The 15,441-nt window shown below is 34.7% G+C and overlaps 1 protein-coding gene across 1 annotated transcript; it reads right to left on the minus strand.

The window, feature by feature from the left end:
• Positions 1-14,348: 14,348 nt before the first annotated feature.
• LOC141631513 (uncharacterized) lies at positions 14,349-14,696 on the minus strand. Its single transcript, XM_074444175.1, has one exon. It carries the CDS (start codon positions 14,694-14,696, stop codon positions 14,349-14,351), a length of 348 nt encoding a protein of 115 aa, XP_074300276.1.
• Between the last annotated feature and the right edge of the window lie 745 nt (positions 14,697-15,441).

Here is a 15,441-nt window from a genome sequence, read left to right on the forward strand (position 1 = left end):
ACTCGAGGAGTTGTAATTGAAATGCAAGGCCATACTCGAATAAATATTTGTTTATCAGTTAAGTTACTCTTTAGTCGGGGAAACCACTCTTGATACAGATCACTTGTAAAATACGACCTTTGTGAATACAGATTTTGCAAATTGTTTTACATTGAGTAGGAGAAATTTTAGGATATGAGAATCGGTTATCGCACATACACCTGTGAGGACAAGTGGGAGTTTGTTGGAGCTTGTGTCCTCCACAAATTAGTGTGATAACATTTATAAATCTCTTATAGGTTCACAAGGGTATACTTCGTATTTTATCAGTTGATTAACGATTACCTAATAACGGTTGGCTTGCTAGAAAGTTTGACGTTATTAGCATACTGATGGCGGTAATCAACTGGTCCCTAAAAGTCACACCTAAAGGATTTGTTTGAGAAATGTGATTATGGAAATGTAATCACATTGATGCCTTATATGACTAAAAGGTTAGTTCAAGTATTTGACTAAACAGTTAGTCAACGTGTTGATGAAACGATTATTTAATGCCGATTAAATAATATTAGCTGAGACGAATTAATTGTCAATTCGTAAATTAAATATAATAGGTTATATTTAATAAATGTATATAATGTTAGCTTAAACGAATGAAGATGTTAATTCGTAATTAAATGTAATCAGTTATATTTAATTAGCAAATTATAAATATGCAATATTTATAGGTTAATGTATATATTATACGATATTGTCATAATAAATGATGACGGACCGGTGTTAAGTGTGTGGACTTATTAATACAGGACGACATTAATGACAATTTATAATTAATACACATTTGTACATTTAGAAAACCAACCAAAAATAAGAAGATATTTTTCTCCTTATTGGTGGTGAATTTTCGGTCAAAGGGAGATAAAAAAGGAAGAAATAAATCTTCCCATTTCACTCCCATTTTGGCCGAATTAGAGAAGGAAAAAAAATTCTTTCCTATTTTCACTCCATATTTTCGGTTATAATAGGAGTGAAAGGAGGATTATTTTTTTACTTGTTTTTCTTTTTACAAAACTCTCATCAAAACAAAAACCCTAAATTTTATTTTAGAAATTAGGGTTCCTCTTCAAGTAAAAGGGGATCGATTCTAGCAAGAAGAAAAGGGCATATCTCATATCATCTTGGGTGCAACTGATAGGTGAATATCATTGCGATATTGTTCTTAGGCCGATTTTGCTAGGACCAAAGGTTGATTTCATAATCTCTCTAATTTGTTTATGCAAATTTCTTTTATGACTAGTTTTCATTTTAATAATTTCGTTATAATCCTTATTATGTTAATGGAAGTATACCGATATTTCCCACACGGGTTGTCGCTGATGCTGCTCAGCGTAAGTGTGCTAAGTACGAGGATTTGTGCGCGACAGCGGGTTATGGTTTCCTTCCTTTCTCTTTCTCTTCACTTTGGGAGCTGGGTTCGGATACTGTTGCCTTGCTCAAGCGGATCCAGAAAATCTCGGTATCTCAGGATGCGGGGGCTCGGGTGGCTGCTTACATTATTACTGGACTTAGCTTTGCTGTTGCTAAGTGGGAGCCCAGATTGTCTCTCAGCTCTCCGCCAATTTCATGTAAACTTTTATTTTTCTTTTAATGAAAGTCACAAGATCCTTCTATAATAATAATAATAATAATAATAATAATAATAATAATAATAATAATAATAATAATAATAATAATAATAATAATAATAATAATAATAATAATAATAATAATAATAATAATAATAATAATAATAATAATAATAATAATAATAATAATAATAATAATAATAATAATAATAATAATAATAATAATAATAATAATAATAATAATAATAATAATAATAATAATAATAATAATAATAATAATAATAATAATAATAATAATAATAATAATAATAATAATAATAATAATAATAATAATAATAATAATAATAATAATAATAATAATAAGGGTATGGGAGCCCAGATTATTTCTCGGCTCCCCACCAATTTCATGTAAACTTTAATATTTTTCTTTTAATGAAAGCTGTGTGCATCCTTTTTTAAAAAAAAAAAAAATTAAAATTAAAATTAAAATTAAAATAAAAATAAAAATAAAAATAAAAATAAAAATAATAATAATAATAATAATAATAATAATAATAATAATAATAATAATAATAATAATAATAATAATAATAATAATAATAATAATAATAATAATAATAATAATAATTATTATTATAATAATAATAATAATAATAATAATAATAATAATACATGTTACTAGAAACTTCCACCCACCCATATATACATATTCCACATACCCTTACCACACTCATCTTATCACATTTCACACAACTCACGAAAAATTTAGAGAGAGAGAAAGAGAGGGAAAAGGGGAGAGATTTGAAGGAATCTTTTGTCCCTCCGCATCAAGATCTTAAGGTATGACCGTCTTATACTAGCCCATATTTTATTTAATTTATACCGTTGACCCGACATGACCTTGACCCACCTTGTACCGTCGTTAACCAACTGTTGACCACCATTGACCGTCTTAAATTAGGGTTTGACCATGACTTATACATTGTTTGACCAACCACACCTCTTAAGGGTCTCATACACATTCCAACTCGCATAGCTCCGCACGTAACCTTATTCCGCATGTTTCTAAATCCAAGCAGGGAGAAATAAATACTATAGATATGACATAAGATACACGCATGACGATAACTAGCATTTGATTAACACTTTCCATTCCTAAACAATCCAACTTAACACATCAACATGCTCACAAATAAACATCCATCATGCTTCACATTGACTTGGCTATAATTACTCATATAATCACATCATCTACTACCAACATGAATCTACCTTAGAAACACCAAACCAAGAATATGCAACAATTATATGCACACCATAAATGTCTCATTACATCCACGCACTGTGACCGACTTGAGTTAAGAGGACAAGAGTACAACCTTGGGACGTCTCCCAAGCTTGTCAGGAGATCCCTACAACTCCAACTGGATTTATTTTTAATTGACACCCCAAAGTTCATTGGTTTATTAGTTTAAGCTTCAAAATTGTCACTCTGATACCACTTTGTAACACCCTTATAATCCGGGAGGCCTTCCTCAAGGCTATCCTAACCCATGAAGGTATCACATGACTTGGTTTCCCAAGATTGTAGTGCTAACAACCGAAGTAAAGCAATCTAGCATAGATAAGTTTAATGTTAAGTTAAGTTAATTTATTACATGTCCGGGGATTTAAATATCAATCCCAAATACACAAACCCGAATAAATAAAGTGGAGTCTAAAGTGTCAAAAAGCTAAGACAACAACAAGTGACGACATGTTAATGCGAGAACCGCTCCCAATCCTCCAACATATGTATACACAATCAACCTCTCAAGCCACTGCTCCCCATATAAGCGGAAATCATCATATGGTTCACAAAAAACTTTTTAAAATATTTTGTTTAGCTTCAGTAATACAAATGCCTACTAACTCATATGAATGTGAAAGGTTAAACGATTATGATACGAAATAATGATGTAACAATGCAAGTTATCTAAAATCCATGTCTCCTACAAACCAAACCCGGTGACGGCATCGCATTACCGCCGTCAACAGCCGGACCGCAGTCCATAATAAGGTACTCGGGACACATTCGTGGTATCAGACCCGGGCACTAACAGGATCCCTGCCAGACGTCGTGCCTCAACCATACGAGTCCCTCCAAACTCGAATCATTAAAGTGCAGGTCCCTCTTGGAGTGGGAAGCTTCAAGAAGCGACCAAAGCATAAGACGGTGTCCCAATCGTCTTACGTCTCCTCAACAACAACCGATATGATATTCTCAAATCCTCCACTCACCACCTCCAACATCCACAATAAACCAAATATGCACATTATGCCAATAAGACTTTCCACAAAATAATAAACCATCTTATGACAAGAATCCACATGTTTACTAATAATCAACTAATCAATTGACAATCTTCCCAATTCATGTTATAATGCAACTAAGTGATATCGTGATGCCAAATCCACATACCCAATCACAAGATATGATGAACACCCAGCATTAGTTTGCAACAAAACCCTAATTACTTACTTACTCATGTTATCATGCAACTACCACATGTATTATGTAATTCATGACAACTAAAGCGAAAGCAAACACTCATATTATGCAAACTGAGTAGTGAAACCCTACCTCTTGAAAATCTTCAAGTAATTAGGCAAGCCAGCTAGAAGGGCTCCTCAATAAAGTCTCCTCCTACACAATTAATAACTGACTATCACAACAAAATACTACAACAATAATAATACTAATTAACCCCCTAATTACCCCACTTAATTAGACAAAACCCTAACATACAAGTGTAAACAAATGGCAAAGGATGTGAATTGGAGGACAAATCTTCAAAGTATGGACAAATTATTGAGAGGATAAGATTTGAGAGGATTTTAGTGGATTTTGAGAGATAAGGAAGATAGGATTTATAGGAAGTGATTGGAAAAATTTGAAAAGAGAGCTTAAGTATTAAGGCCTAACAAACAAGGCCCAAACGCGAAAATTGGTCTAAACCCGTACACTCGGGTCGAGTGCCGGTGCCACTCGGTCGAGTGTGTAACACCCCGATTTTCAATTAAATTAAATTACATTAAAAAATCACGAAAATACGAGGATATTATAATCAATATACAAAGTCTCTTTACAAAATGCTATTTATACAAAATGATACAAAATGAAATAAAACTTCAACAAAGTCTTTAATCAGAAGCTCGACTTGAAAATCTTTTGAACTGTAGCGGAAGTCACCTGAAAATAAACTGTCACACCATTACCGAAGTAATACACATTACCTCAATATAAATAAGCCACCTCTATCAATTTAAATATTAGAACTAAAGGAAAGGAAAGCGAGAAATCATTACTTTAGTATTTCCAATGACAAAAAGAAATGAACTAGGCTGAGGTAGGATTCACTCCACCTCATACAACTAGTAAAGACAATTTTTTATGCCCGGCTCGCCACAGCGGGTTATGAGCCAAACTATAATCCTTAGCATTTTTGTATGTGAAGAGTCTATCGATCCGAAATACTCAAGAAGAGGGGGGGGGGTGAATTGAGTATAAAAACTTTAGCCCACTTTTTAGATTGTCCATATGAGCGTGAATTAATAATTAATTATTTAAAGTTTATCGATTAAACTTTAACTAATTAATCAATCAATGTAAACGTAGACGAAAAAATAAAGAAAAACGAGTGACACACATGGTTTTGAAGTGGTTCAGTGTCACAAGTCGAAACCTACGACCACAATTCTCGATTAATAACTTTAGTACCTTTTTACAGATTAAAAAATTATCAACCTACTCGTACAACTAACTCTAGTTGTAAATTAAGTGAGTATCGTTAAATACTCGGTTTTGTCTAACTTACGTTAATAAGAAAGTGCTCAATTGTTCTTCTAGTGTTCACAATATGAACGAGTAAGAAACAATATTTAAGCGCTATTTTCCAATAACGTAATTCTTATAAATAAAGAGCAATATGAAGCACGACTTTTCATAAGGGATTTTCGAATGCAAAACAATTTAAATAAAGGAATTTTAGTATCCCGTAAATTTAATTTGAAAGAATGAGGTACTCATGTATATATAGTAGAGAAGAGAATTAGGGTTTAGTCGAAACCCTAGAAGGTGTCGTGAGGCTCTAAAGAATTGTTTCTTAAGAAACAAATCTTAGCTCTTATTATTTTAATTCATTTCATATTTCATTTATGTAAATAAGATAAATCTAAATAGTTGTTAAGATATGAAAATATCTTATAACAACTTATTCTAGATTCAACCTAATAGATTACTTGAGCAATGGGTTAGAACGAAATGGATGGCGGCTCATAAGCCCATCCTTTATTTCGAAACCCTTGTTAGAAATATAGATGTATGAATTAGGGTTTAGATCTAAATAAATTTGAGAACCGTAGATAGCATGACAACTCATATGTTTTTTTACTAATCAATAGGATATCATAAATTATTTAATCTAATCAAACCCTTATCTCCTTTCTAACATACACACACGTACAATCACGAAAAATATGAAAGATTTTAAGCTACGAAAATCAATTTTAAAACCCTTAATCGTGACTTCAAATTGCAGCCCAAATTTATAAGTCAAATGTCTATAACATTAAGCTTGGTAAGTAAAGTTATAGGTGAAATAGCTATAACTGTACCTTTCCAACATTAGCTCTAAAAATACCGTTATTGGACGATGTCCTATACTAGCTAATCTTCCTGGAGATCTTCAGTATATGGATCATCTCTTCATCTTGAGCATAAGCTCTTCATCTTGAGCTTCTCAAAGACTTGATCATGCCTTTTGCTTGAGTGATCATTGTAGTTAAGATATCCACAACAATGTTTTAAGATCCTTCAATGTTATAGCTCAAGCAGCTATAACATTGCTTTAATGATGCTTCACAAATCTTCAATGTTATAGTCACGAATGTTATAACATTGCTTGCTTATACCGTAACCCTTATTCAATCAAACCATGACTAAACAAACGATTACGAGCAACAGATACATACATTTTATAAAGTACACTTGTCATTATCAATACATAACATATAACTATATGGTCCAACAAATTTCCCTTTTTGATTATGACAAGTCTCTCCGATTTGTGACTAAGTGCAAGTTCCCCCTCAACATAATACTACCAATGATATAGTCAGTCGAACGCAAGAACAAGCTACTTATCTTCAAAGTTATAGCGTCTAACGACCTTAAGAGATTAAAGGTTTAGATTAAAGGTTCTGACAAGGAGAAAGCTTAGGCAAATACTTAAGTCACGGTCATTTGTTCTCCCTCTTGACATCATCGAAAAGACGAGAACAAGACATAAAACAACTAGAATAATATAGACCGAGGAAAGAAATTAACATGCAAACATAAATGATAAAATGATAAACGAGTCTACGATAAGCATGCATAATAAAATATGTCTACTACAAACCAAGAGTATTATGCCTATGGGCCGAATAATAAGTTTTGCCAAAGGGCCAAATAGAGTATGATGCCAAAATAGGCCGAATGGAAAACAAAAGTTTATAGAATCAAAAGTTAAAAGGGCACTGTATAGGATTAGGACGGGTTCAAGGAATGTTGTGATTCACAACATTGGGATTCACATAATCGGGACGAGTCCTAAACTCGAGAGAGTCAAGGTTATCAAAGCAAGACCGCACATAAGTTGCTTGGGCTGTGAGACACGTCTCAAAGTTGAGCACCTTCAACGACAGAGCCTTTGTTGCCTCAAATATGAGACCCATCTCCTCACACATTGCTTTCCCATCTCACCATAAAGCCCCACCTTGATTGGCGAATGTCCTCATGCACCGCCCTATCAGCATCCTTACCCATATTCTTAAGATGCCCCTCTAACATACGCATGTAGGCTAGCACATCATCGTTGCTTACTCCACTAGAGACCGGAGCCACGGTCTTCTCCTTTGCCATACCCGCCACCAATGCTTCCAACAACTTAGTTTGAGCATCCATTTTCTCAGAAATACTCGTCATAAAGGAGTCTAACTTTTGTTCCACAGCCACCAACACATCCGACGACTTCTCCACCACACTACCTTTTGATAAAAAAATAAAATCGAGCCGAACCGTGGCCACTTTCATCAACTTAACATACGTATCACACATTTCAACTTTAATTTTCACACCATAGCTTCCCGGGATCACAGCCTTCTTAGCCTCCAACAACCGAGAGATCAACATACCATAAGGTAAATCCGAAGTCGTATAAAATTTCTCCTCGGCGACGGAAATACTTGTTTGAATAATGCGATGAAAAACAAGTAAAGGAAGGGTAACCTTTTCCCCTTCGAGCCACTTGAATACCAAAACAATCTCATAACTTGAGAGCTTGTCACGGCCTCCTCGCCTTGGAACCACCATGTTCCAGAGAAAATTAAGAAGGAACTTTAATTTAGGCGAGAAAGAACCCACCAACATGTTGCTTGTACCCGTAGAACCATCATAAAAAAAGCTTAATTTGAAGCTTCTCCTCCTCAGTCACATCTCCCCACTCCGGACTCGGGTTGATTTCCATCCCATCATGAAGGATGGAAAACAGAGTTCAAAAGTATATCGATAGTGATTGTGACTTCGGACCCCATTCACAACCGCATGCAAGACACCCTTCATAATAGAAACCAAAGCATAAAATTGGATTACTTCAATAGGATAAACCGAACTGGTCATCTCAAAAATCTCGGTCCATTCTTGAAATTTCAAGAAATCGGAGAAAAATCTCAAAGCTTCAATTTTTGTGTACCAAGCCACGGGATAAGATCGTCTTCCATGGATACTATACCGGAGAACATTGTTCATACGTGTTCGCTCTTGTTTTGTAAGGCGAATCTTATCAAGTCCCACAGCTGCTAGCATTCGACATATACTCCCGAAATAGAGTCAGTTGATGATCATCACGGCTAATTACCACATGCACCTCCTCAACCGAATTCTCCTCAACAACGACTTTATTTTTCCCTTTGTTCAGCTTTCTGCGCTTTCCCTCGACACTCGCTTCGCCCCGGTTATAATCGGGGTTGGTTAGTTTTGGGTTGGGTTGTTGTGAGTGAATGGTTTTGGGTTGTTCGGGTTTGTTGCATGGAGTTTTTGAAGACTCGACTTAGTGGATGACCGAGTTGAGGGTGAGTTGAATCGGGTTGTAGGTGGGGTTATGATGATGATGATGAAGTTGTATGAAGTTTGGGAGAGTTTGAGTGTGGGAGTTTTTTGAGAAAGAAAATTTTAGAGGGAGTGATGATGGTGATTATGACATGAGGGAGGTTGGGTATTTATGGTGTGGTAATTATTTGAGTTTGGGTAGGAGTAGGAAGTGAATTATAGGCGGCGTGTAGGCTTAGTTAGGTAAACATTCCCTTTTTTTTATATATAAAGAAATCTAGGGTAAATCTTATAAAAGATATGGTAAGATATGGGTAAAGGAATAAGGTAAGTCACATGGGATAAGATTTGGTAAATATTATGGATAACAAATTAGTAAAATAAGGTAGAGATATTTGATAGGATTTTAGCCAAAAGAGTAATTGTGATGGAAGAATTGGTTCCAAATTAAACACATAATATATATGACTAGCAGACGGAATTTTCTCGTAAAATAATATAATATTCAACATAAATATACTTACAGCGTAAAATACGGATACAGTCATACAATCTCGTCTATTTATAGTCAGTCATAAAGATCATCAATATTTGTGACAAGTTTAGCTGCCACCAATTAAACCAACTCCCAACCGTAAAATCTAAAAACTTTCTCAGGCCAATGCCTTTGTCAAAATATCTGCTCATTGTTTTTCTATACTATAAAATTCAAGTCTTATGTTGCCCTTATCGACATGGTCACTTAGAAAATGGTGTCTACTGTCTATATGCTTAGTACGAGAATGTTGTGCAGGGTTTTTAGAAATAATAATAGCACTCGTATTGTCACATAAATTAGGAACACACCCAACATTAATACCATAATCACATAATTGCTGTTTAAGCTATAATAACTAAGAACATACCAATGCAGCAGCAATATATTCGGCTTTGGCAGTAGATAGGGCAACTGAATTTTGTTTCTTTGACCCCCACGTTATAATACATGGTCCAACAAATGTAGCTATACTGGAAGTGCTTTCCTGTCAAGCGAACAACCTGTATAGCCTGTATCTGAATACCCTATGAGATCGAAATTACACTTAAGAGGATACCACAGATATAATTAAGAAGTACCAATTAAATAACTTAAGATTCTCCTAATTGCTATCATATGGGATTCTTTAGGCTACGATTGAGATCGAGCACATACGCATACACTAAACATAATATCTGGTGGCTAGCAGTTAAATATAGAAGTGAACCAATCATACCTCGGTAAGTCGATTCATTGACAGACTTGGCATCTTCATCCAATATTAATTTCTTATCAGTGACCATAGGAGTGGGCATAAAATGAGAATTTTCCATTCCAAATTTCCTGATTAGTTCCTTGATGTATTTTTGTTGGTCGATCGTAATGCCTTCACTAGTTTGTTGTATTTGCAGTCCGGGGAAGAATTTGAGTTCTCCCATCATGCTGATTTCGAATTCTGAAGTCATTAACTCTGAAAAATACATACACAACCTATTATTAGTTGATCCAAAAATAATGTCATCAACGTAAACTTGTACAACTAATAAATCTAAACCCTCGGATTTTAAGAATAGAGTTTTGTCAAGAGATCATCTTTTAAACTCACTATCGAGTAAAAATTTGGACAATCTGTCGTACCAAGACCTGGGAGCTTGTTTCAATCCATATAAAGCTTTATGTAATTTATAAACATGGTTTTGAAATTTGCTATCCAGGAATCCAGGGGGTTGCTCTACAAAGACTTCTTTATTCAAATAACCGTTAAGAAATGCAGTCTTAACGTCCATTTGAAATAATTTCATTCTTTTGTGAGCTGCAAAAGCTAGTAATAATCTACTAGCTTCAAGTCTGGCTACGGGAGCAAAGATCTCATTATAATCTATTCCTTCTTGTTGATTGTACCCCTGCACAACCAGTCTTGCTTTATTTCGTACTATAACTCCCTTGTCATCTAACTTGTTCCTAAACACCCATCTTGTACCAATAACAGATCGATATTTAGGTCTCGGAACTAAGTGCCAAACTTTATTCTGTTCGAACTATTGTAGCTCTTCTTGCATAGCGACAATCCAATCTGGTTCAACAAGAGCTTCCTTGATATTTGTTTGTTCGATGGTGGAGAGGAAGGAATAGAACGAGCAGAATTTATTTAACTTTCTACGAGTTTAAACACCCTTCTTTAAACTTCCAAGAATATTCTCCATGGGATGAGAATCCTTATATCTCCATTTCTTAGAAGTTGGAGGCTCATCATTGTCATTTGAATTGGGTTCACCTTCTTCGAATGAATGGGATCCAAGAATTGTTCCCCCTGAATCCAATCTTGGGTTTGTAGCAGAATCAGGTATACCTATGGGTTCTGTACCTTGGTTTGGATTTGAAATTATAGCTTCATCAGTTATAACTTCAGTTTCCATATTCTTGTTTTGAGAGGAGGTTATAGTATCATCAACTATAGTCTCATCTTCCTTTCCCTTGTCATTTGAAGGACTTCCAAGTTCATCATTAGCGCCTTCAATTTCTTTATCTTCCTCATCCAACTCTGGAGGTTCATCTCTGGATAGACGAAAATCTGGTTCATTCAAATCTTCTTCCTCATCCTGCTCGGCTTTATCAAACATATTCTTCTAATCAAAAATAACATGAACACTTTTCTCGATGCATATTATGTTTTACTATGGTTAAAGTATCCAAGGAAAACAGCTTCGTCACTTCTGGGATCAAATTTGCTTAAACGGTTTTTGCCATTGTTATGGACGAAACATTTACTCCCGAAGCAATGTAGATGAGATATATTAGGTTTTCGTCCTCTAAGAAGCTCATAAGGAGTCTTCTTAATTATAGGTCTAATCAAACCTCGGTTGTGAACATAGAATACAGTACTAATAGCTTCAGCCCAAAAATTACGAGGTAGACCACTACATAAAAGCATAGTGCGTGCCATATCCTCTAGTGTTCTATTCATACGTTCAACAACACCGTTTTGTTGTGGGGTACGTAGTGCAGAAAAATTGTGTACCACACCATTTTCCCTACAGAATTCTATAAAAGCATGATTACCAAATTCGGTGCCATGATCGGCACGTATAGAAACTAATTTTGTTTTATACTTATTTTGGGCAAGCTTCATTACAACAACAAACTCATAGAAAGTTTCATCTTTTGAACATAGAAAGATAGGCCAAACATATCTTGAATACTCATAAACTAGAAAAAAAATATACCTGGATCCACCTCTACTTCTTACCTTCATTGGGCCACACAGATCCTTATGTACTAGTTCCAGTGGTTCTTTGGTGCTTACTACTCTCTTAGGTTTGAATGACGATCTCACATGTTTGCAACGATCACACGAGTCACATAGCGTTTCTTGGTTAAATTTGATTGACGACAACCCTGTAACCAAATCCCATTTTTTGAGTTTATTCAGTATGGTGGAGCTAATGTGAGCAAACCTTTTATGTCATAGACAAGGATCGTCTAAAGTATCTTTCATACATGTAAAAGAGTTAGTAGGAATAGCATTCATATCAATCATGTAGACATTCCTTTTACGTTGACCCTCAAGAATAACATTACTTGTTCCTTCAATTATTATATGGCAAGTATCTGAATGAAAAACAACTTTATTTCCCTTGTCACATAATTGAGAAATATTGAGTAGATTATGCTTGAGTCCTCTAACAAGATAAACATCACTAATAGCGTGAGAAGTAGATATACCAACCTTGCCATCTCAAACAACTTTACCTTTTTTTGTTATCTCCAAAGGCAACCTTACCTCCATCAAAGGGTTCAAGTGAAAGAAATAGGTTTATATATCGTGTCATATGCCTTGAACAACCACTATCAAGGTACCATAAATTGTTTTCTTTTACCACAACCTAAAAAAAGATTAGATACAGTTTTTAGGTACACAAGCTAGGTTGGGTCCTTTGACGTTAGTCATTCTAAAAACTAGATCTTTTCTAACCCATACTTGTCTGATTATTTTCCATTTGTTAAATGAGGAGTATTGTCTAGGAGACGTCTTAGAATCCACTTTGGGGTTTACATGTTGTTGACTTCTAGGTTGTTTTGGGAAATCCTTAGTTTTATGAGACTCTTTAGGCTTTAGTTATTGTTTTGGTTCATTATTCCTTTTCTTATAGTCAAAGCCCATATCATAAAACCAAGTGAAGTTGTTATTTCTTTCTTCATTCAAATTTGGTTCATCCATAGGAATATTAATTTCTTCAACTACTGTGTCAAACGCTTTAACAAATTGAATGCCTTTTCGTAAATCTTACATGCGTTTAACACAGTTGTCTTGAATATGTGACGTATGACCACAATAATTGCAAATCAAGTATTCAGGTAAATTGACATATTTTATCTTCCTGAAATATCGTTCGGAAGGAGTTGATTTGCATTTAAAGTGGTCTCGACGACCATAGCACTCATGTCCTAAACCCATTTTCATATTATTATCTGATTGCTCAGTTAGGAAATTTAGGAAATTTAGGACTTTTGTGCTTCCTTTCCACTTATCATGAACTTTTCTAGCATGTAAGAGGAAATCCTTTAAAGGTTGGATTTCTTTAAGACATTTGGAATGATCTAATTCCATATCTTTACAGGAGTTATTCTATTTATAATTGTCACGAAAGTCCTTGAATATTTTATCAAGAACCCGTACTATCTCAGAATGTAATTTTTAGTATCAGATAATAGCATCTTCTCTAGCTGTAGCCTTAGACATTAGAAGCTCTTTGACTTTTCTCAATTCTAAGGTTATAGCTTTATTAGCTACAACTTTGGCTTGAAGATGCTTAATGTTAAGTTTTAGTTCTGAGGTTATAGCTTCATTAGCTATAACTTTAGACTCAAGAGCTATCTTTTCAACATTTGTCGATTCCTAAGTTATAGCTATATTAGCTGTAACTTTAGATTTCAGCTTCTTAGCCTTGTCTTTAAGAAGTTGATTCTCTTCAGCAATATCTAGAATCTGTTCTTTCAGTTCTTTCAGTTCCAGATCTTGTTCGTCACACTTATCAAGACTTTGATCGAAGTATTCTATTAAAGCACTTTTAGACAACTTCTTGACTTGTGTTTTTAAGTTTAAGGTAGCTTACCTCTTCTTCTTCATTGTCTGAATTAGATTCTCCTAGAAGGCAGTAATCTAAACTTGAGTCCATGATATCAATATCGCTGTCGGAAATTAGGTCAAGACAAATATTGCTTAGACAAAGATTAGCAACCTCTTCATCTTAAGACCCTTCATCATCTTCTGTGTCGAGGTCTCCCCAACACGATGTCATCATGACTTATTTAAACTCCTTATTGGCCTTTTCACGCTTAGTCTTATCCTTAATTTTCTCCCATGTGGGACAGTCTTTGATCATATGATCAGACTCTCCACCCTTAAAGCATTCTCTGTTAGCAAACGATGTTTTTTATCATATGATAAGACTCTCCACACTTGAAGCATCCATACTTTTACCTTTACTTGGTTTGGCTTCATCGTTATCTAGGACGATCTCATGAGCCAGAAGAGCTCCTATAAGCTCTTGATAAGATAAAGAAGTAAGGTCTCTTGATTCCTGCATTGCTGTGATCTTCAGATGCCATTTTTTATCAGACTCCTAAGGAATTTTCTAGCAATGTCCTCAGATTCAAACTTTCTGCCAAGATTTTTCAATTCATATATAATGCTAGAAAATCGTGCAGACATGCTATCAAGAGATTCATTTGGCTCCATTGTAAATAGCTCATATTTCTGAATCAGCAAGTCAATACGATATTTCTTAACGATTGTTGTTCGCTCATAAGCTAATTCAAGACCATCCCATATTTCCTTGGCCGAGGTACAAGAGGAAAAATGATCGAATTCATTAGATGTCATGCCATTTTGCAACAGGCTTATTGCTTTCGAGTTTTTCTCAGCCTTCTTGTAATCAACCTCCATATAGTCTTCTTTGTTTTTCTAATAGGTGGTGTCTTCAGTAGATCCGACCAAAAATTTATTCAGTCCATTCTGTATGATCTTCCAGCACTCCTAATCGTGTCACTTCACATAATGTGTCATCATGTTTTTCCAAAGTCCATAATTCTTCCCATCAAAGACGGGACACTTTAGATACTTGGAATCCATTTCACACATGTAAGGCGGCGGAATTAAAAGTAAATAAAATAAAAAGATATAGACGGATCAGCCTCTTTGTTGTTAGGCAATCAAGAGAACGAAGCTCTCATACTAATTGAAGAGTCTATCAATCCGAAATACTCAAGAGAAGGGGGGGGGGGGGATTGAGTATAAAAACTTTAGCCCACTTTTTTGATTGTCCGTATGAGCGTAAATAAATAATTAATTATTTAAAGTTTATCGATTAAACTTTAACTAATTAATCAACCAATGTAAAGGTAAACGAAACAATAAAGAAAAACGAGTGACACACGTGGTTTTGAAGTAGTTCAGTTTCACAAGTCGAAACCTACGTCAACTATTCTAGATTAATAACTTTAGTACCTTTCTACGGATTACAAAATTATCAACCTACTCGTACAAATCACCTTATTTGTAACTCAAGTGAGTATCGTTAAATACTCGGTTTTGTCTAACTTACGTTAATAAGAAAGTGCTTGATTGTTCTTCTAGTGTTCACAATATGAAAGAGTAAGAAATAATATTTAAGCGCTATTATCCAATATCA

The sequence above is a fragment of the Silene latifolia genome, chromosome Y, assembly GCF_048544455.1.
Source record: "Silene latifolia isolate original U9 population chromosome Y, ASM4854445v1, whole genome shotgun sequence".
NCBI lineage: Eukaryota > Viridiplantae > Streptophyta > Magnoliopsida > Caryophyllales > Caryophyllaceae > Silene > Silene latifolia.